The following is a 24,747-nucleotide window of genomic DNA, read 5'->3' on the forward strand; positions in this document are numbered from 1 at the left end:
AATGACACTAATGGCGTCAGTTCAGCAACTGACCCGATGACTCCCACTGGTGAAACACTTTGCGATATCACAGACCGATATCCTCGTCTCAGTTCGCAGGTACTGAAGAAGTTGCCACACGTGGACGCGGTGGTGATTGACATGCCTCTACTGCCACTGAGGGTGTTGAAGCACAAACACCAGGTGATTTGGTTAAAAGGCTACAACCATTCTCATAACGCGGCTGCTGACAACTCGTACATAGGGTTCGACCTTTTCGTTTGCGCCTCGGACACCAACACCACCCGCTGGTGGGGGGGTCCGGAGACACAAAGGGGGGGAATACTAACCCAGACCCATGATGAGCCTTATCGAGGCCAGTGGGGGGTCCGGAGACACAAAGGGGGGAATAGTAACCCAGACCCATGATGAGCCTCATCGAGGCTGGTGGGGGGGGTTCGAGACTACGGACAACACCGTACGAGGCTGCCAGAGCATAAATCAAATCTAGTTGTAAACTCCCCAAATGAGAACAGTGAGTAGCAGACAGGCCCCTGTACGGGGATTAACACATCTAAGATAGTACTGAGGTGTACCACACTGGTCGTAAAGGAAGTCCAGTGGACTTGTCCACCTCCAAAACAAATGGCAACAATAATCATTCCTTGTCATGTGTAGGATCAACTCCAATACAACTAGTAAAATGCTCCAATCATGTGTTCTGGTAGTATAATATTTCAGAATAAATCGGTAGGATAACTGGTCCCTTTGAGCACCAGTACCAATACCAGCGACAGTCAGTCTAGCTACAATCAGTAAGAAGGTTAGAGACCTAACCAATCAAATGACCCTTGACAACAGCGACATAGGAGCCACTCAGAGTGCAACACGGGGAATGGGATCTCCAGTGCACTCTTCCAATGGTTAACACACATGTCCTTAATAAATAGAATCCTCCATTCAGGAGGAAAATTATTAGAATCATTAACCACGATCACACCACGTACGACTGGTCCAATACTTAGAGTACTTCCGTCGTGAGGTTAGCTCCTCCGTGGATAACATAGCTATGAAATAGACTTCATACCTATCACCACTACAATAGTGGAAGACACAGTGACTTGTAGTAAAAACTACTATAGACTCCCTTGACACCAATTCTGACTGACTTCCAGGCATTGACCTGAAAATTACCTGACTACGTCAGACTCATTCAGGACAAGTTGTAATCTGCCAGGATACTTGCTTTTCTTCCCTTGACATGCGCGCTTGTGTAAGCATAAACGCACATGCACAACGGAACATCCAATTAGGATTTATGCTAGAAGGGTCCAAGCAAAATACCAGCCTTAGTAAATGAAGTTGAACATTTACTTCTAGGCCTTTGACTCTACAGCACTCACCAGTTTTCTTCCCAGAAGTCCATAGGTCATCCCTGTAGACTGCCCAAAACTAGTGCTTTACAGCTGTAAACTTATCACATAGTTATCAATTTAGGATAGTGCCTAAGCGACACACCAAGTAGGAAAACCCTAGATATGGCATAGAGACAATGCCATGATAGTCATTTTGCCAGAACATTGGACGAATGTAGAATACAGTCCAATTAGATGATTTTTTTGTGAGAACTATATTTTGTATATCTTTTGTTTATGCTTTCATTCCTTTTCGGTTCAGAGCCATAAACAAAGTCCCCATACAACCATTCACTTAGTGCCACAACGCCACTCATTGGGGAATGAATGTAATTATATATATTTCATGAGTGTGTGTGCGTGCGTGCGTTGTTAACATCTGCCTAAGTTACTGCCACAGATCTTCCAGTCTGGACGACGACCAGACTACAGGTCCGGAACGGCGACCCCAAATCCGGACACCCACGGCCATACATGTGGCAGCATGCCCTGCTGTCAGGGAGCCTACCAAGGTAAACCACCAGAGTGGGGGGGGGAGACCACAATGGCCATCACCAACCTTGACATCCCCTGGCCCTCCATGGGGTACTTTGCAGCTTCCAGGGAACCTACCAAGGTATATCACTAGAAGGGACTGCAATGGCGATCACCAACCAGGACATCCCCTGGCCCTCCCTGGGGTACTTTGCAGCTTCGAGGGAACCTACCAAGGTATATCACTAGAAGGGACTGCAATGGCGATCACCAACCGGACATCAACTGCCATCCTTGTGGTGGACTGCTCCGCTTTCAGAGAAGGGAGAGGGGACTGCAACGATGATCTACAAACAGGACATCACGTGATCATGATTTTATGTTGACAAACAAGATCCAATCCACCAGGGTGGGTATGTCATGATGTTGGCCTCTTTGGGTATAGCAACCCCATCCCCCTCTCCCTGCCTCCCCCTTGCCTCCCTCAACTAGGCTGCTGTGGTCAGAGGTCGTAAATTCCAGAGAAGACCCTGCCACATGGCCACATAGTAGAGGGAGAGTAAACTTTCATAGAAGACAAAGGAAATCCTTCCACCTCACAGAACTTGAGGTACGAACAAATGTCATGTTCCGGAGAAAGTATAAAAGATCGGTGAAGAATCCAGCTACGAACTGGTCCGTTTGTCACAAGTTGGGGAAGTTCATGGGAGACGGTGTGGCCACATTACCATAAAACTGTTTATATAATAGCCTCAGATATGAGGTTTACATCTAATTGTTGTATAAGATGAATGAGTGAGTATGATACTGTTTGTATAATTGTGTAATGTGATTTTGGACTGTTTTATGAAGACAAAATAAAATTCCCTTTTGATTTGAACTAAATCAGAGGACCGCCCCTGAGCCCAGTTAGGGTCAGACATCCAGGGACAGCCCCTTTTCTGCCATTCCGGATAAAATCCAACTTTGAGAAATGATCAGCAGACCGAGCTTACCTCAATTACGAGATGGCTAAAGGTTGCAGACCATGTTTTTCTCCATTAGGAGGACAAAGGTTGTAGACCATTGCTGAATCTTTTAACCATACCACGTGGTTAAACTCTTAGACTATCGATACCGACAGAATAAGAACAAGTCTTTTATACTAATTACTAGTCTGCAGCTAGGAATTCGGTATCATTGAACGCGAAGAACGACAACCGCCGAAACATCCCTTCTATAACGAATGTCACTTTGAACTACCCCCTCTAACCTAGACAGAGAGAGAGAGGGAGAGAGACGGACAATTCTACGAAAGACACACACTTTTCACCAGCGATCAAGACGACACACTGAGCGTAAAATATATTGATTGATTGCGATTGTTCCTGAATGAGTGAGCGTTCATGTGTAAAGGATTAGCATTTCAATTGTTACAATTATCACTCCGTAGTGACTTCTTAGTCGACCCCCACTTCCCCTTTTGTCTAACAAGCCGCCATGCCGGTTTAGCCAACTAGGGCACATTCTCCTATCATTTCATGTAACCATATTTACCTTGTTTGTTTGTTTGTTTATGCATTTCTGTGAATTACTTAGTTAATAATAAATAAATGATTTAAGACAATGGATGTATGGAAGACTTATAGTGAAGACTGGGTTTGTGCAGATAACCAACAATTTATGACATTTGGAATGAGACTAACGTGAGATACAGTAAATAATTAATTTATTCGAAGACTAATTGATCAGATAAAATATCTGAAAAGTTATTTTAGGAAATGATAACTTTGTAATCTGAATATTTTTCCTTGGTGCCCCGACTTCCTAGTTAATTAGTTACGTGATTAATCAGTTGATCGCGCAGTAACTAATTACAGAGAATCTTTGATAAAAATATTTTTTTTTCTTTGATCAGTCGTCAGTTAATGATAGTAAAGACACGACAGGTGTGTGGTATATGGCCAATATACCACGGCTAAGGGCTATTCTTAGCCAGGATGCAACGAGGAGTGCCTGGATACAGCCCTTCGCCGTGGTATATAGGCCATATACCACAATCCCCAGAGGTGCTTTATTGCTATTATAAAGTGGTTACCAACGTAATTAGAGAATTAAAAATATATGTTTTGTCATACCCGTGGTATATGGTCTGATATAGCTTTCAGCGAATTAGCATTCAGGGCTCGAACCACCCAGTTTATGTATTGTGCTGCTCTTTGAGTCACTGTGGATAAGATCGGGTGACAGATGATTGAATTCAAATGTGAACAAATAAACGTTCCAGTGGTTATAGAGAGCAGGTAACACAGAAGACAAGAGGAATATAAAACACCACAGAGGTCTCAATGTCAAATTCTCCCTCATGAGACTAAGCGTATTCTCAAATTCCCAGTATTGTTCACGTGTTTCATGTCCCTACACTCGCTCTGCAACACAAACAGAACACTCGCTCTGCAACACAAACAGAACAGTCGCTCTGCAACACAAACAGAACGCTCGCTCTGCAACACAAACAGGACACTCGCTCTGCAACACAAACAGAACACTCGCTCTGCAACACAAACAGAACGCTCGCTCTGCAACACAAACAGAACACTCGCTCTGCAACACAAACAGAACACTCGCTCTGCAACACAAACAGAACACTCGCTCTGCAACACAAACAGAACACTCGCTCTGCAACACAAACAGAACACTCGCTCTGCAACACAAACAGAACACTCGCTCTGCAACACAAACAGAACACTCGCTCTGCAACACAAACAGAACACTCGTTCTGCAACACAAACAGAACACTCGCTCTGCAACACAAACAGAACACTCGCTCTGCAACACAAACAGAACACTCGAAAGGCACAAACACCAACGTGCACATACACGCGCACAACCCTACAATTGAAATCCTCACAAACTGAGCATGCGGAGAGTGTGTTTACAAATAGACAGCAAATAGCTGTCTCTGGTTTTCCCTCTCTTTCCCATAATAAAGGCTTTTGGTTGAAGTGCCAATAACGGAAGCTGAAACAACATTGTCCTGTCTCTGCCTCTCTGTAGAGCTATAAGAACAAACATTCATTAACTGTCTTTCTATGGGCTGGATCATACCAGACCCAGTTAGAGCTTCTACTAACACACTCAGACATACACAGCAAACCAGTCTGAAGCAGTGTTTTGTCTCAATCGAGGTCTGTCTGAGCAGGTCATGCTCTGTCCATACATCACAGACAGAGACATTTCATTCTGAATTGGCCTCTATATCTCACTTCCAGCCATAGGGCTTGACTGGCTCCACCAGTCAGCTCTAACACTAGACTAACAGACAGAGTTTGGGGGGCAGTCAGTTCAGTACGGCATGGGGACTGACAATCAAAGACGAGGGAGACGTTTCAGACAGTGGAGCCAAGCAGAGGCCCATTGATCATGATTTGTGGCCCAGTCAGAGCTTGGCTATGCTGGGACGCTTGCTATTACTAAACTCCACCTGTGTTCCACAAGCCTGTCAGATGGAGGGAGGTGTGTGTGCTTACGTGCATGCTTGCGCGCGTGTTTGTGCATGTATGTGTGTGGCGGTCTCTTTCTATCTACCGGAGCTAACATATTATATCCTATCAAGAGTGTGGAGTCAGCAATATACCACTTAAGCAAGGATGGTTGGAAGTGGTTGGATAGAAGAAGAATATTTCAGTCCACAACGCTGAGCCCTGCTTCAGTGGAGAGGGGCACCATCCTTCCACCTGTCACTCGACATCAATTTGTGTAATTAAAGGTGCATGTACATCAGTCACAAAGACTGCTGTTACACCAGCAAGTTACGTGCTTCAAGTGGGGCTAAATTAATTACTTCAGGACATTAGGAACTTTACAACGTGCACAAGAACACATGAGTATGCACGTACGCTCACACACACACCACAGACACTGGAATACACCTACAGATGACAAGCCTGCAGTACAATACCTTTGGGGAAGCTGACAGTATGGAATTAAATCCTGAGAAAACATTCCTACATTTGACCAACGGCAGTGGAAAAATGAAAACCTAAGTTACCGGAGGTGTTCAGAGAGAGATTAACAACCCACATGACAAAATACTATGGTATAAATATTTTCTGGCTGACTAATTTAGTATTTACTATAGTGTTTTAGTTTGATTATTTTCGACGTGGAAGTGGAGGCTTCCTCCTTCAGGAAACCTACTGGAGAAATACTAAAAGAGCACATTTTCGAAAACCTGTAGGTAGGTAGATAGGTAGTGTCATGACTTGACTTTAACATTCATCTGAAGACTCTTATTTATTAAATTTACTACCTATGTTTCATTGTTACCGAATTAAATGACTCATGTAACAATTAACTCATTAGCATCTGGGGTACCACAAGACCGGTTCTTTAAAGAGTTAACATTTCCCGAATTAAACTCTAAAAGGTCTTTACCTATCACATACATAAACTATCAACGGCGGCATGTAGCCTAGTGGTTAGAGTGTTGGGCCAGTAACCGAAAGGTTGCTGGGTTGAATCCCTGAGCTGACAAGATAAAAATCTGTTGTTTTTCCCCTGAACAAAGCAGTTAATCCACTGTTCCCTGGTAGACCGTCATTGTAATAAAGGTTAAAGGTTACCTGACTAAATAAAGGTTAAAATAAAAACGTATATCATTCTGAACAGTCGTAACCTCCTTGCAACTGCAAAAACCCGAGCCTTACTTATGATTCAGTACCACACAAATTGGTTTACTTATTTATTTACTTGCTAGTTTAATGGGAACACGGGATAAACACACACAGTCTGTACTGGTTATTGACTGGAGACGTAATACGCTGAAAACAGGTCCCTTGCGGAATGACAACAACATGGATGCTTGTTATAGAAGAGATGGGGAGAGAGGGACAGAGACACTTAACATTGCCACATTCAGAAACTACTCTCACATACAATAACCATATACTTTGCACACAAACCTCCGCCCGTTTTGAGCATGAAATCATAAAGGGTATGAAAGAAGCAGTAGAGTCTGTACCATCAATCTGTACATCCAAATATGATCCAAGTAATAAGTTCACACAGGGTGTGTGACCAGCGCATCCCAAGTGGTTTGAAGAATGCATTATCTATGCTAGAGGAAGCTCACGGTACAATATGTTTTTTCTCTCAGAGACAACACCCTAGTCATTGTCTCGTGTGTGCCTTGTTAAAGGCTTTGATACCCTTAATTCAAATCCCCTTCCTTCTGGGGATCAGAGGCACAGGGTTGCTTTAGCCACTTAGGCATATCTCCACTGCTGTTTAGAACATTAAAGGCTGTCTGGAGGAATTAAAGCCACAATCTCTCCAGTCTGAGGCCAGAGCAGGGAACCCAGACAACAGTCCCCAAGTCGCAGAGGGACAGGGTGGTCCTGAAGCTGGGGACCCTAGAGAGAAGAACCAATGAGCGAAGACAAACAAATGTTGGATAATTTTCTTCCGAACAAACTACTATTTTTCTTTCTCTGCCATCCTATCTAATACACAAACAAAACCTCCTGTACTGTTGTGTAAATTGTGTTTTTCTGCCCCCTCTCTTCCCTCCCCTGTGTGTGTCAGTGTGTGATTTGTGTTGCGGGGGATCATGGCTCAGCTTAGTGCTGGCTCATTAGAGCTAGCTGCCTGCCTCAGCAGCAGTACACCATGCCTAGTTCTCCACAGTCACAGACAGACACAGAGAGACGCTTCAGTAATCACATCATCTCCATTAACCCTGTGATCTGGATAGAGATAGCTAAGAAACACCTTCTCTGGCACAATAATAATTACCCAGCATTCCGTGGGAGGGGCGGCGGAGGAGAGAGGGGAGGATGCGCCCTGGCTGGCTGTGACAAAAACAGTCTTCTTCTTGTGATGTGAAATAAACACCAGCTCACAACTCATCAAAGCCTGTGCGATTCTCCAATCCTCTTTAGGGGTGAGTGGATTATCCTCCCTAACCCAAATACGCTACGCTCTCCCTCTCTCGACTGACTGCAGCAGACAATAATATTATCAGCACAGAATACACAGACAGCACAAATAACCACAGACCATTATCAAAATATGAGCTAGATCAGTCAGTCTGGTGCGGACATGTAACGGCATTTGTCTTCCTCTGACGAGGATTATGAGAGATCGGACCAATGTGCAGCGTGGTATGTGTCCATGTTAATATTTAATAAATCAACTGAACACTGAATAACAAAACAACAAAGTGAATGAAACGACAACGAATCAGTCCTGTCTGGTGAAGACACAAAACAGAAAACAATCACCCACAAAACACAGGGGGGAAAAGGCTACCTAAAGTATGATTCTCAATCAGAGACAACAAACGTCACCTGCCTCTGATTGAGAACCATACCAGGCCAAACACATAACCACAACATAGAAAAAAAGAACGTAGACTACCCACCCCAACTCACGCCCTGACCAAACTAACACAAAGACATAACAAAGGAACTAAGGTCAGAACGTGACAGGACACAGGGTTCCTTGTATTTGTGTGTGTGGATGTTTGTGTATGTGTTTGTGTACATGTTTGTGTATGTGTGTGTATAGTGTGTGTGTATATGTGTGCATGCATGTGAATGGCCTTGACTACCCAGAGTGTCTGTCAGGGATGGTCCAGTGTTGTGACCTGAACCCTGATGGACGTATCCATTCTGAAGTTGGTGTATCGCAGGGGTGGGCAACTCGAGGACTGATTGGTGTCAGGCTTTTCCCCCATCCCTAGCAAACACAGCTGATTAATCAGATTTCATTCTAAACTGGAGATCATGATTAGGTGATTATTGGATTCAGGTGTGTTAGCTGGGGCTGGGGCAAAACTGTGACACCAAGCAGGCCCTCTAGGACTGGAATCGCCCACCGCTGGTGTATAGCATCCTCTCTGTGGTGTGTGATGGCTACCGAGAGTCATGAACCAACCCTTCCCCCCTACTGGCGGTAGAGATGCCAGCAGTGTTAATCCGGACTGTTGGAGTACTGCAATCCTTTCCCAGCTCACTCCATGACAGCTCAGTTCTTAAGACGTATTGGGAAATATAACTTCTGACATAACAGGCTGAGAGAAAGGGAAAATATGATTCTGTTCTGCTTCAGGCCTGGAGGAAGAAGCTTTTCTTTGGCACTGTGAAAGGCGGGACATTGGTATGTGAAATAGATAGTTGTTTGGGACAGACAATTACCTCCCAACAGTAGGCCTATATTGGGAATACAAATGACATTAAAGCATTCTGGGAAGTATGATATCCAATCATTCCCGAGCGTTTTGAATCACCCTATCGTCTAAACCGAGGAGTATCATCTTCCTTATCTCTATCCGTGCTTTGTCACAAGATCAAACCAAAGCTCCTTGCTTTGGCGAAAAAGCCTCTGGATTAAGAAACTCTAAATCTCACTAATCTTACAAGAAGAAGAAGAGAAAAAAAACCTTCTTCTTCTCCTTCTCGCTCTCTGTCTAATAAAAACGTATCCCTCTGAGCTCCTCTTGATGTCTGCTCTAAAAGTAAAACTCTTGACAGCAAACTGTCTGCATGTCAGACAGAGCTTTTGGCTAAGACACGTCACAGGGGAACACTCACAACCCACTGGGTACAGACGTCATTTCAATGTCTAGTTTTGATTTCATTTTGGATAGGTTGTCAACTAACGTGAATTCAAAGTGAAATCAACAAAACATTTCACCATGTCAATGTATTTAAGTGAATACAAATGCAAAATTCCCTTAAATTGCTGACTTTTTCAAATCCATTCAGTTTTCCACATTTGTTTTGAAATGGTACGGAAACAATGTAGATTGAAGCAAGTTTTGCCCAATGGGTTTAAACTGTTTGATGAAATAAAACGCAGCTCTTCCTTTCTTTGCCTCAGCCTCTCCACATGCACACATACGCCACAGGAGGTTGGTGGCCCCTTAAAGGGGGAGGACGGCTCATGGTAATGGCTGGAGTGGAATCAGTAGAAAGGTATCAAATACACCAAATACATGGTTTGATGCCATTCCATTTGCTCCGTTCCAGCCGTTATTATGAGCCATCCTCCCCTCAGCAGCCTCCACTGATGTACGCACACACACACACACACACACACTCACTCACAGGCTCACAGTCCGCTGAGGCATGACATGGGGAGGGAAATTGTTCATTAATTCAATCCATATTGACAAAAGGCCTGGAGAAAAGATGAGAACATCTGTGTTCACTAGCTCCTTAATTAGATCAATTTATCAATTATAAAACCTCGCTTTATTTTGGGAAGATCATATACGTAGGGAGGGATGGTGGGAGAGAATGAATGATGAACTGAAAAAACTTGAATTAGTAGGCGTGCTGTTGTGTTGATTGGATTGTGTTGCTTTTTCTCCGAGGAAATGTCAGCGATAGGGTGTGACTCAACGACAAAGCACTTCAGGTCCCGAGACGAACACGTCCGGGGCCAATATCACAGGCTCCCCCCACGCACAAAATCCGGCTACTGTAAGTCTGGTTTGGCAGGATTGGTTCACCTGTGTTGATGATCTAAAAGAAAACCCTCCCAGCCCTGAGTCAATGAGGTCATCTTCCTCCAACTTCCTGAGCTCTGAATCAGGCCTTTTCTCCAATCAATACCAGAGTCAAATCATCAGCCAATGCCATGACCTGACATGATCAGCTAGGAAGGACATTGATGCAGCAGTCATTGCATGAGTGTCGCGTTTCAATCAACCCGAGAGTCTTTCTCTCTGTCCTCTGTACTCCTCTCTCCCTCATCTCCTATTCCTCCATCCTGTTCTCAATTTTGTACACTCTCCCTCCATCCTTTATGCTCTATCCTACTCTCTCTCTCCCTCCACCTCTGTAACTCTGTCTCTCTCTCTGTCAGATTTATTCTCTCCTCCTCGGTTTGGGAGCGTAGCTGGCTCTGAGATCGCTACAATCACGGCAGCTCCACTACATAAAAAGGCTTTGCTGAAGAAGCCTATCTCAATAGTGCAATGTGCACACCAAACGTTGTATTTCATGCAAATTCCAGCAAACGTCAGTGCTTCAGTCAGTGTAAGCATATAAGGCAAAAACCATGGCAGCTAAGAATGACTGCAGTGGGAATTGTGCATGTATCATTCTTTCCAGCACCTATGTCTGTGTTAATTGATGTGAAGAAAAACACAATTAGCTATAAGGGGAGGTATGTGGAGGTTGTGGAGATATGTGGAGGTATGTGGAGGTTGTTATACGTACGTGTGTGTATGTGTGAGCACTTCGCATATGCGTGTTTGAACGTGAACGTAAGAACCTTCAATGTTAAAAGTCATGGACAGCCTAAGGCTCCAGATGACTTGTAGGTGAATTCTACATCTGTCCTATTCACTGTGACGTTAGAGGCCTGTGTGTGTGGGTGTATAGTTATATGTACGGGAGTCATGCAGTATGTACAGTGGGGCAAAAAAGTATTTAGTCAGCCACTAATTGTGCAAGTTCTCCCACTTAAAAAGATGAGAGAGGCCTGTAATTTTCATCATAGGTACACTTCAACTATAACAGACAAAATGAGAAAGAAAATCGAGAAAATTACATTGTAGGATTTTTAATGAATTTATTTGCAAATTTTGGTGGAAAATAAGTATTTGGTCACCTACAAACAAGCAAGATTTCTGGCTCTAACAGACCTGTAACTTCTTATTTAAGAGGCTCCTCTGTCCTCCACTTGATACCTGTATTAATGGCACCTGTTTGAACTTTTTATCAGTATAAAAGACACACAACCTCAAACAGTCACACTCCAAACTCCACTATGGCCAAGACCAAAGAGCTGTCAAAGGACACCAGAAAAAAATTGTAGATCTGCACCAGGCTGGGAAGACTGAATATGCAATAGGTAAGCAGCTTGGTTTGAAGAAATCAACTGTGGGAGCAATTATTAGGAAATGGAAGACATACAAGACCACTGATAATCTCCCTCTATCTGGGGCTCCATGCAAGATCTCACCCCGTGGGGTCAAAATTATCACAAGAACGGTGAGCAAAAATCTCAGAACCACACGGGGGGACCTAGTGAATGACCTGCAGAAAGCTGGGACCAAAGTAACAAAGCCTACCATCAGTAACACACTACACCGCCAGGGACTCAAATCCTGCAGTGCCAGACGTGTCCCCCTGCTTAAGCCAGTACATGTCCAGGCCCGTCTGAAGTTTGCTAGAGAGCATTTGGATGACCCAGAAGAAGATTGGGAGAATGTCATATGGTCAGATGAAACCAAAATAGAACTTTTTGGTAAAAACTCAACTCGTCGTGTTTGGAGGACAAAGAATGCTGAGTTGCTGAGTTACCTACTGTGAAGCATGGGGGTGGAAACATCATGCTTTGTGGCTGTTTTTCTGCAAAGGGACCAGGACGACTGATCCGTGTAAAGGAAAGAATGAATGAGGCCATGTATCGTGAGATTTTGAGTGAAAACCTCCTTCCATCAGCAAGGACATTGAAGATTAAACGTGGCTGGGTCTTTCAGCATGACAATGATCCCAAACACACCGCCCGGGCAACGAAGGAGTGGCTTCGTAAGAAGCATTTCAAGGTCCTGGAGTGGCCTAGCCAGTCTCCAGATCTCAACCCCATAGAAAATCTTTGGAGGGAGTTGAAAGTCTGTGTTGCCCAGCAACAGCCCCAAAACATCACTGCTCTAGAGGAGATCTGCATGGAGGAATGACCAAATACTTATTTTCCACCATAATTTGCAAATAAATCCATTAAAAATCCTACAATGTGATTTTCTGGATTTTTTTCTCTCATTTGTCTGTCATAGTTGAAGTGTACCTATGATGAAAATTACAAGCCTCTCATCTTTTCAAGTTGGAGAACTTGCACAATTGGTGGCTGACTAAATACTTTTTTGCCCCACTGTATGTATGCTAGTCCAGTATATATGAACAATAGATTGTAATCTCCTATTAACTTCAATTTATGTTGTATTTTTGTTTGTGGTTGGCCTACTTTCCCGTCATATGCTACTAATACAGCGCCAGAGTAGCCTAGCACGCAAAACATTTCACATATCTGGCATTTTGTCAGTATGTGCAACACTGTGTTTCAGTGTGTGTGTGTGTGTGTACATTATTATCCTGGGTATACAACAACACTCCTATATAAACCTCTGTTAAGTGCATCCCATGGGTCCTGTGTGCTCTTTCTGCTGGTATCCCATAGTACTCAATGCGCCTCACCTCTCTACGGTCTCGTTTCTCACATGGTCACATGGTCTGAGGGTGGTGGTGGGGGTGGGGGTATTGCTCTCGGACCCATGCCTACACCAGCCTGTTCAAGGTTGGTCAGCCTGTCCAAACAAGGCAACTATCCCTGCAGCGCCATACCGTAGTTACGCTGGGCACTGGTCCCTAGTCCCTGGTGATGTCCCTGTTTGTTTCCCGGTCCACACAACGTGCTGCAACAAGCTCTCACAGTCTCATTCATGTTTTCATAAAACACATTTTGAAGTTGTTCCAAACATCACATTTTGAAGTGTTTAAGATTAAGTTTAGGCATTAATGCCAATTTTTTAAGGTTGGGGTTAAGTTCAGGCATGAACTCCGAATGGTCAAGGTAAATTATAAGATTTGGGAAAGGCTTTAAACAGAATTTCTCAAAAACAACTTTCTATTGCTGGATTTGAACATGCAACCTTTGACACCAGATGCTTACACCAATCTCCCCTTCCACAGCAACCTCACCAAACAGAAACCTACCCGAAGGTAACAACGCTCACTGTTACCCCTAGTGGCCTGTTTCCATGTCATCTCCCGACGTCCTCAGGCATGGATGGATGTTGAATACTGACTTGTATCAGGGGTGACCTGGCTGTACGTACCACGGTGCTGCTGGTACACTGATACAAGCAGACCAAAGACACACTGATACAGACAGACCAAAGACACACTGATACAGACAGACCAAAGACACACTGATACAGACAGACCAAAGACACACTGATACAGACAGACCAAAGACACACTGATACAGACAGACCAAAGACACACTGATACAGACAGACCAAAGGCACACTGATACAGACAGACCAAAGACACACTGATACAGACAGACCAAAGACACACTGATACAGACAGACCAAAGGCACACTGATACAGGCAGACCAAAGACACACTGATACAGGCAGACCAAAGACACACTTATACAGGCAGAACAAAGACACACTGAAACAGACAGACCAAAGACACACTGATACAGGCAGACCAAAGGCACACTGAAACAGGCAGACCAAAGGACTATTCAACAGGATAGTATGAATGCCTTGTTATTCTTCAGTACGTGTCATTATTTTACGGTACGGCTAGGCAGTAGAATACTACAGTACTAAAGTATAGTATACATGTACAAACAAACACATGTTCTGCAAACCTCTCCTTGTCCCAGTCTGTAATCCCCACATGGTTTAAGATGACCACCATCATTTCTGCTCTCAAGAACTCTAAGGTTTCATGCCACAATGACTACCTCCCTGTAGCACTCACATCCGTAATCATGGAGTGATTTGAAAGGCTGGTTATGGCACACATCAACTCCATCATCCCAGACACCATAGACCCACTCTAATTTGCATACCGCCACAACAGATCGATAAACAGATCCACTCCACACTGCCCTCACCCACCCAGATAAGAGGAATACCTATGTGAGAATGCTGTTCAATCATTACAGCTCAGCGTTCAGCTCAACACCATTGTCCCCTCCAAGATTTTTACCAAGCTTAGTACCCTGGGGCTGAACACCTCCCTCTGCAACTGGATCCTGGACTGCTTGATGGACAAACCCCAGGTAGTAAGGGTAGGCAGCATCACCTCCGCCACGCTCACCCTTAATACGGGGGCCCCACAGCGGTGTGTGCTTTCCCCCCTCCTGTGCTCCCTGTTCACCCACGACTGCATGGCCACGAATGACTCCAAAACCATCATCAAGTTTGCTGACGACATGAATTTGGTAGGCCTGATCACCGGCGACGATGAGACAGCCTGCAAGGAGGCGGTGTGGTGCTGGGACATCTCCCTCAAAGTCAATATGACCAAGGAGCTGATTGTGGATTACAGGAAACGGGGAGTGGCAAGCAGACCCCCATCCACATCGACAGGCTGCAGTGGAGCTTCAAGTTCCTCGCGGTCACAATTTTTTTTTAAATGGTCCACACACAAGCACAGTTGTGAAGAAAGCGCAACAGGCTCTCTTCTCCCTCAGGAGGTTGAAAAGGTTTGTCATGGGCCCTCAAATCTTCAAAGAGTTCTACAGCTGCACCACTGAGAGCACTTTGACAGGGTGCATCACCGTTTGGTATAGAAACAGCACCGCCCTCGATCGCATAACGCTACAGAGGATGTTGCAGACAGCCCAGTACATCACTGGGGAAGAGCTCCCTGCCATCCAGGTCCTCTATATCAGGCGGTGTGAAAGGAAGGACCGGAAAAACATGATAGACTTTAGCCACCCAAGCCATAGACTGTTCACTCTGCTTCCGCACGGCAATCGGTACCAGTGCATCAAGTCAGACACCAACAGGCTCCGGAACAGCTTCAATCCCAAAGCCATAAGACTGCTTAATATCTAACAGAATGGCTACGTGGACTAGTTGACCCTTCTATTTGATTTATATTTTCACACTGTCTCTACCCACACTCACAGGACTCTACACACTCACGCACACTGACACTCCAACACACACATAACATGCACACACATTTATACTGACTTTACACACACGCACATACACTTACTCACATCAAATCAAATCAAATGTTATTAGTCACAAATACAAATACAACAGGTGTAGACTTTACAGTGAAATGCTTACTTACAAGCCCCTAACAGCTTAAAAATATGAATAAGAATAAAAAATAAAAGTAAGTAAGCAAGTAATTAAAGAGCAGCAGTAAAATAACAATAGCGAGCCTATATATACAGGGGGGTACTGGCACAGAATCAATGTGCAGGGGAACCGGTTAGTCGAGATATGTACATGAAGGTAGAGTTATTAAAGTGACTATGCATAGATAATAACAGAGAATAGCAGCAACGTAAAAGGGGGGGGGGGGGCTGTGTAAATAGTCTGAGTAGCCATTTGACTAGATGTTCAGGAGTCTTATGGCTTGGGGGTAGAAGCTATTTAGAAGCCTCTTGGACCTAGACTTGGCGCTCTGGTACTGCTTGTCGTGCGGTACCAGAGAGAACAGTCTATGACTAGGGTGGCTGGAGTCTGTGACAATTTTTGGGCCTTCCTCTGACACCGCCTGGTATAGAGGTCCTGTATGGCAGGAAGCTTGGCCCCGGTGATGTACTGGGCCATACACACTACCCTCTGTAGTGCCTTGCGGTCGGAGGCCGAGCAGTTGCCATACCATGCAGTGATGCAACCAGTCAGGATGCTCTCAATGATGCAGCTGTAGAACATTTTGGAGTCGTGCCTGGCCGTGTAGTCATGAGTGAACAGGGAGTACAGGAGGGGACTGAGCACGCACCCCTGAGGGGCCCCTGTGCTGAGGATCAGTGTGGCGGATGTATTGTTACCTACCCTTACCACCTGGGGGCACCCCATCAGGAAGTCCAGGATCCAGTTGCAGAGGGAGGTGTTTAGTCCCAGAATCCTTAGCTTATTGAAGAGCTTTGAAGGTATTATGGTGTTGAATGCTGAGCTGTAGTCAATGAATAGCATTCTCACATAGGTGTTCCTTTTATCCAGGTGGGAAAGAGCAGTGTGGAGTGCAATAGAGATGGCATCATCTGTTAACCTGTTGGGGCGGTATGCAAATTGGAGTGGGCCTTTCCATGACCAGCCTTTCAAAGCACTTCATGGCAACAGACGTGAGTACTACGGGTCGATAGTCAGGTTACCTTTGTGTTCTTGGGCACAGGGACTATGGTGGTCTGCTTAAAACATGTTGGTATTACAGACTCGGACAGGGAGAGGTTGAAAATGTCAGTGAAGACACTTGCCAGTTGTTCAGTGCATGCTCGCAGTACACGTCCTGGTAATCCGTCTGGCCTGGCGGCCTTGTGAATGTTGACCTGTTTGAAGGTCTTATTCACATCGGCTGCGGAGAGCGTGATCAAACAGTCATCCGGAACAGCTGGTGCTCTCATGCATGTTTTTACCCCTATGCATATCTGCCTTTGTCACTCCAGTAGCTCTGCACATTGTAAATATGATATTGGAACTGAACCTCTACATAGCTTCTTACTTTCTCCTGTTCTTCTTATTTCTTATTTCTATATCTTCAAGTGTTTTTGTTCTACCTTATGTTATTTTTAGTTCTACATTGATATTGATGGCTGCATTGTTGGGTTTGTTTACTGATTGCTGCATTGTTGGGTTTGATGACTGATTGCTGCATTGTTGGGTTTAGAGCTGCAAGAAAGGCATTTCACTGTACTTGGGCACGTGACATTAACACTTGAAACTTGAAAGTGCTGACTTGCATACAAACTGCATCTCTCGAACCTCACAATCTCCATCGCCTCCCCCATGTCCTCCAAGCGTGTGACCCGCGGGCCTTGCTCAACATGTCGGCATGAATACAGTGAAATTAGTTCGAGGAGAAGACTCTCAAAGTCACAAAGACGACCCTCTGCTCTCTTCCTCTCATGAATAAATTATTATGTAAATAATTAATCACTGCTTTTGTGTGTGTTTCTTGTGCACATGGGCCCGGTGATAATGTGTGCCTGTGTGTGTATGTATGTATGTGTGTGTGCCTCTGTGTGCATGTGTGCGTGCGTATATGCAGTACACTGTATCTCTCTTAAAGTGTGTCCTTTACACTTGTCTGGGGGGGGGGGGTGTCTCCACACACCACAGTTGTCTTTTCATCCATGCATACCGCATGTTCTTATGGTAAGTTGAGAATAGCTAAAGAAAATGTGTTTTGCGCATGCTACGTGAGCACCATTCACTAACAGTCTCCACAGGGAAAGTTAAGAATATAAGCATAAGAAGTCTAGTAGGATAAGAAGTTGCCTGTTGGCTTGATGTTAACCATAGCCTGTCACTCTGCCCTCCGCTCCTCTGCTCTCCTCTGCCTCCAGCCTGATAGACGTGCTGAGATGAAGAGCTGCAGAAAAATGATTCATATTTAATCCCAGCAAAAGTCTAATTAGGGAAGCCAGCCCTCCACCCTGCCAATGGACCAGGATGGTAGTCGACTAGCATGGGTAGTCGGGGTACTGTATGTCTTTGACTGGGGATGGGTTGGACCTGGAATCAACAAATGCCTCTTATCGTTCAGATCCCTTGCTCTGTGGCCGGGTGGCGGGCTGATCCCATTAGGATGTGTCCGTGCGGAAAGCGTCTGGGACGCCACAGCTCTCTACGTCGAGCTTTGGAGATTCAGGCTGAAAGGACGGAAGCTAAGTTAATCATAGCGTTTAAGACAAGTCAGCCCAGGCCCCAGAAATGAACGCAGAAGAATCATTAACGTTCTATAGCACTGCACTGTGATTATCAGGGGAGTAGAGGGCGTGTGTGCTGGGTGAGAGGTGAGACATCTGTGTGCGTGGCAGCGTGTGTGCGTGGCAGCGTGTGTGCTAGGTGAGAGGTGAGACATCTGTGTGCGTGGCAGCGTGTGTGCGTGGCAGCGTGTGTGCGTGGCAGCGTGTGTGCGTGGCAGCGTGTGTGCGTGGCAGCGTGTGTGTGTGTTATGGAAATGGAGAGTGGATTATGTGTACGTTTGCAAAAGGGGTGGTAAGTGGATACAGTGTTTATGTATTGTTTGTGTGTGTGTGTGTGTGTACTGCATGTACAGGGACACATGGGGATAAATGACATATAGGTGCTCTTGTGTGTATGCCAGTGCTGCGCTGGTTGTTGCTGAAGGAGGATAAGGGGGGTAACTCTATTCCAGATTTAATTACGGAGCAACTCTCTCTCTCTCTCTCTCTCTCTCTCTCTCTCTCTCTCTCTCTCTCTCTCTCTCTCTCTCTCTCTCTCTCTCCCCTGCTTGTGCTGTGTATACTATATGTGTGTGAGTACGAGATAACATTTATGCACACTCACAGGAATCTACCCACACACTCACACACACTGACAATCTCACACAAACACACATACATATGCATACGCACACACACACACACACACACACACACACACACACACACACACACACACACACACACACACACACACACACACACACACACACACACACACACACACACACACACACACACACACACACACACACACACACACACACACACACACACACACACACACACACACACACACACACACACACACACACACATAACACACACATTTAAATGTTCATATTTTTTAACTCTGCATCATTGGGAAAGAGCAACTGCGCACGAGACAAATACAATATCATTAGATTTTACAATATATTACAATATGATTTCCCTCATAGAATGAAACCCCTTTTGTGGGAAACAGGGAAATGCAGCACGACAACTGAGACACAGAGAAAAGCGAGAGGGTGAGAGAGATGAGATGATGGTCAGACAGAGGGAGGCTCCTGTCAGGGCACTGGATAAAGATGAATGGTGTGCCATCGCTCTCCAGCCAGCCAGAAAAACACCATGTCCGCTCCTGTTTTCCCTCTCTATCATGCCACAATCAGCAAAAGCCCCGTCACAGAGACAGCACTGCGCACAGACACACAGAAACACACACACAAACACACTCACAGAAACACACACACAAACACACTCACAGAAACACACACATGAGGAGAGGAGAGAAAGCACTCGTGGTATTTACAAACAATCATTCATTGCAATGACCCACATACTGAGTGTGCTCCCAATGAGCCCCTCAGTCTCGCATTGCTAAGGCAGCCATACGCATGGATGGAGCGATGGAAGTGACCTTATCCCCTCCTGTCTCCTCTTATTTCCCCTGCTCTCTCTCCTCTCCTCTGCCCTTCTTCTTCTATTCCCTGCTTTCTATTTCCATTCTCCTCTCCTCCTTTACTGTCCCCTCCTCTCCCTCACCTCTTTCGCTTTTCCCTTCCCTTCTCTCCTCCTCTCCTCTTTTTTATACCTCTCTTCCCCCCCCCCTCTCTCTCTAGCCATCTCTCTCGCTCTCTCTCTAGCCATCTCTCTCTCTCTCTAGCCATCTCTCTCTCTCTAGCCATCTCTCTCTCTCTCTAGCCATCTCTCTCTCTCTCTAGCCATCTCTCTCTCTCTCTCTAGCCATCTCTCTCTCTCTCTAGCCATCTCTCTCTCTCTAGCCATCTCTCTCTCTCTCTAGCCATCTCTCTCTCTCTAGCCATCTCTCTCTCTCTCTAGCCATCTCTCTCTCTCTAGCCATCTCTCTCTCTCTCTAGCCATCTCTCTCTCTCTAGCCATCTCTCTCTCTCTAGCCATCTCTCTCTCTCTCTAGCCATCTCTCTCTCTCTAGCCATCTCTCTCTCTCTCTAGCCATCTCTCTCTCTCTCTAGCCATCTCTCTCTCTCTCTAGCCATCTCTCTCTCTCTCTCTAGCCATCTCTCTCTCTCTCTAGCCATCACTCTCGCTCTCTCTCTAGCCATCTCTCTCTCTCTAGCCATCTCTCTCCCTCTCTTTCTCCCTCCCCTCTCCCCTCCCCCCTATCTCTCTAGGTTTCATGGCTGTCCAATATGGGATATGAGTGTCTGCAGGAGCTAAAGCTCCACTCAATAAAGGATCCTCATAATGGAACGGGAGGATTTGTAAAGCTTTGCATTGTTCCCTGTATTCATACAGCATAATGGGACATTTCCGTCAGACTGGCGGGGACTGGAGAGGATAGCAGGATCCCAGCTTATAGATCTGTGAGCCCCAGGCTTCAAATGAGTCGACTGAATATAATCAATATCAGTGACAGAGACACATACAAAGGACCACTATAGACTATTCCCAGAAAGACTGAAGACTAAAAATGACTACATAGAGAACGAATGGCCACATAGTCAAACGGCTCAGAAAGACTAAACCGATATAGACACACTTAGAAACACACAGACAGAAATGTGTTTCACCAATAAGACTCAGCTGCACAGCCCACATCTCCACGCACCACACAAACCTACAATTAAAACAAACAGTCGCTGTGCAGACACAATACGTGTTTAGGCTACTTCAGGGAGGATGGTGTCTGTTTTCAAAAAATGAGAATCTGAGTCAAGGGAACGAAGGAGGCGAGATCGTCACCTGCTCCTCGGTATGAAGAGTACAGCTGGCTGGATGAGACGGTTGTTGCCATGGTGTCAAAGTGTTTCATATGAACTATGACTGAATGAATGAATGGTCTCTGGGAGGGTTTTCTTCCCCCCAGAGGGTGTTGTTTGTCGTTATCCTCTTCATCTGTGTATCTATCTTTCTGAATCATTGTGGTGGCGGTGAATGTCTGTGTTGTTGTGTTGTTTGTAGCGATGGCTGTGTTCTCTGTATGGATATAGCGAGTGTTTGCTCTTTGTTTTGCCTGGAGTGCTCCTCATGAATATGGCCATTCACACAGTGAACAGGTAGAATGAAGCAGGAATCAAACGGGCACCCAGGTATTGAAAGGTACGTACTCCACATGTAAAAACCTCACAAACAACTCAATAACGCACACACACAGAGACAATCAAAGCGTTTAGCAACAGGCATGCAGAGGTACACATTTCATTACTGATCAATAGACAGCACACACGCACACACACACACACACACACACACACACACACACACACACACACACACACACACACACACACACACACACACACACACACACACACACACACACACACACACACACACACACACACACACACACACACACACACACACACACACACACACACACACACATACATACAGTAAACACACACACACACACACACATACATACAGTAAACACACACACACACATCCTGCAGTCCTGATGAGAGTGCTGCCATGCTGCAGTGCTACCCTGGAACATCCAAACAGACCTTGTCTGCACAAACCTCTATATCTGTCATGTCAACCGCATCCCACTGCCACGGCAACCAATGGCCACTACCCAAGTCAATAACCCCACAAATGACCATAGCGCCGTACACTCTCTTTGTAGTCAGATTAAAAGAACACACACAGACACATGCGTGCAAACGCGCACACACACAGGCATACACAAACGCATGTACGCTCACACACAGACACACAGACACACACACTACAGGGCTGTATGGGCCGTTGGTGAAGGGGAGTGATGGGGTGATGTTATGGAAGTGAATGGATGCAGCAGGTCTATGCTGAGTGGGACAGTGGTACAGTACTCACAGCTCAGAGTAGAGGATGTGCAGGTTGCCCACATTGTCAGTGTAGTTGGCTGGGCTGAGCCAGGGTAGAACCAGCAGCAGTAGAGCTTTCATGGTTGATACACAGTCAGCTCTCTCTCGCTCTATTTCTCTCTTTTCTCTTTCTCTTTCTGCACCGGAGCGCTTTTCTCTTCTCTCCCCCCCGACTTCCTCCTCCTCCACTTCCCCCTCCTCTTCTCCGAGCCTGGCCGTGCTGACCCTCTCCCTTTTCCCCTTCTTTCTTCAGAGTATCTCTCAGGACGAAATGACTCCCTCTCTTCTTTCTTTCCCCCTTCCCTCGTTTTCTCCTTTCTGTCTCCTCCTGTCTCTCTCTCTCTCCCTCAGGCAGGCTGTGTGGTCATCTCAGCCGCAGAGGCGAGTGGGCCAGCTGCCAGAGGATGAAGAAGAAGAAGAAGCAGCAACAGAAGTAGAGGAGAAGTCCTGCGGAGGTAGAGGATGAAGAGGCGGAGGAGGAGGAGGAAGAGGAGGGAGGATACCCAGGGGAAGGTGGCACATTTGGAATGTGATTTGAGATGTGCAGGCTTTAATCTGCTAGCGACGTGTAAGAGGATTTCCGCTCGTACGAGTATGTGTGTGTGTGTGTGTGTGTGTGTCTCCCTCCGTGTATGTGTCAGAGGGAACAGCGCAGCCTGTGACTTATACTGCAGCAGGAACCACTGAGAGGGAGAGATGGAGCAGACCAAACCAAGGGTGGGGGAGGGGGGGAGGGCACCCGATGCTTCTCTGATTGGTCACAATCCCTCTCCCCCTCACACTCACACACAGCTACTGCATTAACCTCCTCCTGCCTGCACATACGCTGGTCGGCTGACTCTTAACCCCTCCCCCTTAAAGATGGGTGGCGGCAGATTGGTCTGATCGCTCCAAAGACCTTACCTACATGTGTAGAAAAAAAACACAAAACGAGAAGGGGAGAGGAAAAACACACTGCCAAATCAATATTCATTACAGAGATACAGGAGAAGCCTGTCTGTTATTTCTGAATGGAGTGAAACAGACTGACAGAGTGGGAGAGTTTACAAAGGGGAGTTTACTGTTATACTAATTCTTCATTGAACCAAACCAGTGGTCAGACGCCCATCGATTTATTCAGGGAAATTGTTGTTGGGGTGTGTGAGTTGGGACAGGGGGATGAGAGAGGCTGGGCCATGTTTGATATCTTGAGATTGGGGCTGGGTATGGATAACGAGGGCATGGTTACTAAAGAGGAGTGATGAGGGCACCGTAAGGTGGCATAAGGGCAGGTCCTAGCAGACTGTTTTTGTTGGGAGTGTTTCCCGGGCTAAATACACACAGTGAGTGTACAAAACATTAGGAACACCTTCCTAACATTGAGTTTGCACCCCCTTTCGCCCTCAGAACACCTTCAGTTCGTCGAGGCATGGTCTCTACAAGGTGTCACAAGCGTTCAACAGGGAGGCTGGCCCATGTTGACTCCAATGCATATGGGAAACCGAATAAAAACCCAGCAGCGTTGCAGTTCTTGACACGAACTGGTGCGCCTCGCAGCTACTACCACACCCACTTCAAAGACACTTCAATCTTTTGTCTTGCATTCACCCTCTCTCTGATTGGCAGACACACACAATCCATTTCTCAATTGTCTCAAGGATTGAAAATCCTTCTTTAACCTGTCTCCTTCCCTTCATCTACACTGATTGGAGTGGATTTAACAAGTGACATCATAAGGGATCATAGCTTTCACCTGGATTTTCCTGGTCAGTCTATGACGTGGAAAGAGCAGGTGTTCTTAATGTTTTGTATACTCAGAGTCGATCTCTCTCTCTCACTCTACATCTTGTTCTCTCTTTTCATTGCTCTCATCTCCCTCCTCTCTTTCATCCCTCTCTCCTTTAGCAGTAATTAGAGAGCCAGAGGGAGGGAATGATGGAGAGAACTTTGATCTCCAGTCATGATATCACGTAACACTTCAAGTCTGCAGCGTCTCACATTTATCTGCTTCTCATCGCCCCCTCTCCTCTCCTCTCCTCTCCTCTCCTCTCCTCTCCTCTCCTCTCCTCTCCTCTCCTCTCCTCTCCTCTCCTCTCCTCTCCTCTCCTCTCCTCTCCTCTCCTCTCCTCTCCTCTCCTCTCCTCTCCTCTCCTCTCCTAGTGGTTAGTAGTGGTTTGGGATTAGTCTCAGTGAAGTCCTGTCTTAAGGTGCACCGGAGTAAGGCACTTTACTGGTGTAAATAGCCCATCCCAATGAATATTTCATGTGTAAATATATGCGTTTGTGTTTAGTTGTGTGTTCTGGGCTGTGGTGTGAGCAGTGTGAACCACACAAGGCCACGGGCTGGCAGGAAATGTAATGTAACTGGATTGTCACAGGATGCAGTTTGAAAGCACAAACACAAACACACGTGCTCACACACACACACACACACACACACACACACACACACACACACACACACACACACACACACACACACACACACACACACACACACACACACACACACACACACACACACACACACACACACACACACACACACACACACACACACACACACACACACACACACACACACAAAGAATATTTGACTATTTCCATTCCTCTTCAGTTTTCGATCTCAATCCCAG

General features: G+C 45.7%; 1 protein-coding gene and 1 non-coding gene across 4 annotated transcripts in view; both read right to left on the reverse strand.

Moving 5' to 3' along the window:
• lnx1 (ligand of numb-protein X 1) overlaps positions 1–24,747 on the reverse strand; it is an 84,401-nt gene that overhangs the window by 42,804 nt on the left and 16,850 nt on the right. Inside the window, exon 1 of one of the 3 annotated variants that reach the window (XM_046353001.1) lies at positions 22,122–22,809. The exons of the other annotated variants lie outside the window; for them this stretch is intronic. Within the exon in view, the coding sequence (XP_046208957.1) occupies positions 22,122–22,213 (92 nt within the window). The 5' untranslated portion in view covers positions 22,214–22,809. Of the gene's footprint in view, positions 1–22,121; positions 22,810–24,747 lie in introns of those variants that run through there. 3 annotated transcript variants of the gene reach the window in all.
• Positions 6,021–6,073, reverse strand: LOC124038807. The gene has a single exon (XR_006839408.1). It is a non-coding gene; the product is annotated as a U7 small nuclear RNA (small nuclear RNA).

This window comes from Oncorhynchus gorbuscha, linkage group LG06 (assembly GCF_021184085.1).
Source record: "Oncorhynchus gorbuscha isolate QuinsamMale2020 ecotype Even-year linkage group LG06, OgorEven_v1.0, whole genome shotgun sequence".
NCBI lineage: Eukaryota > Metazoa > Chordata > Actinopteri > Salmoniformes > Salmonidae > Oncorhynchus > Oncorhynchus gorbuscha.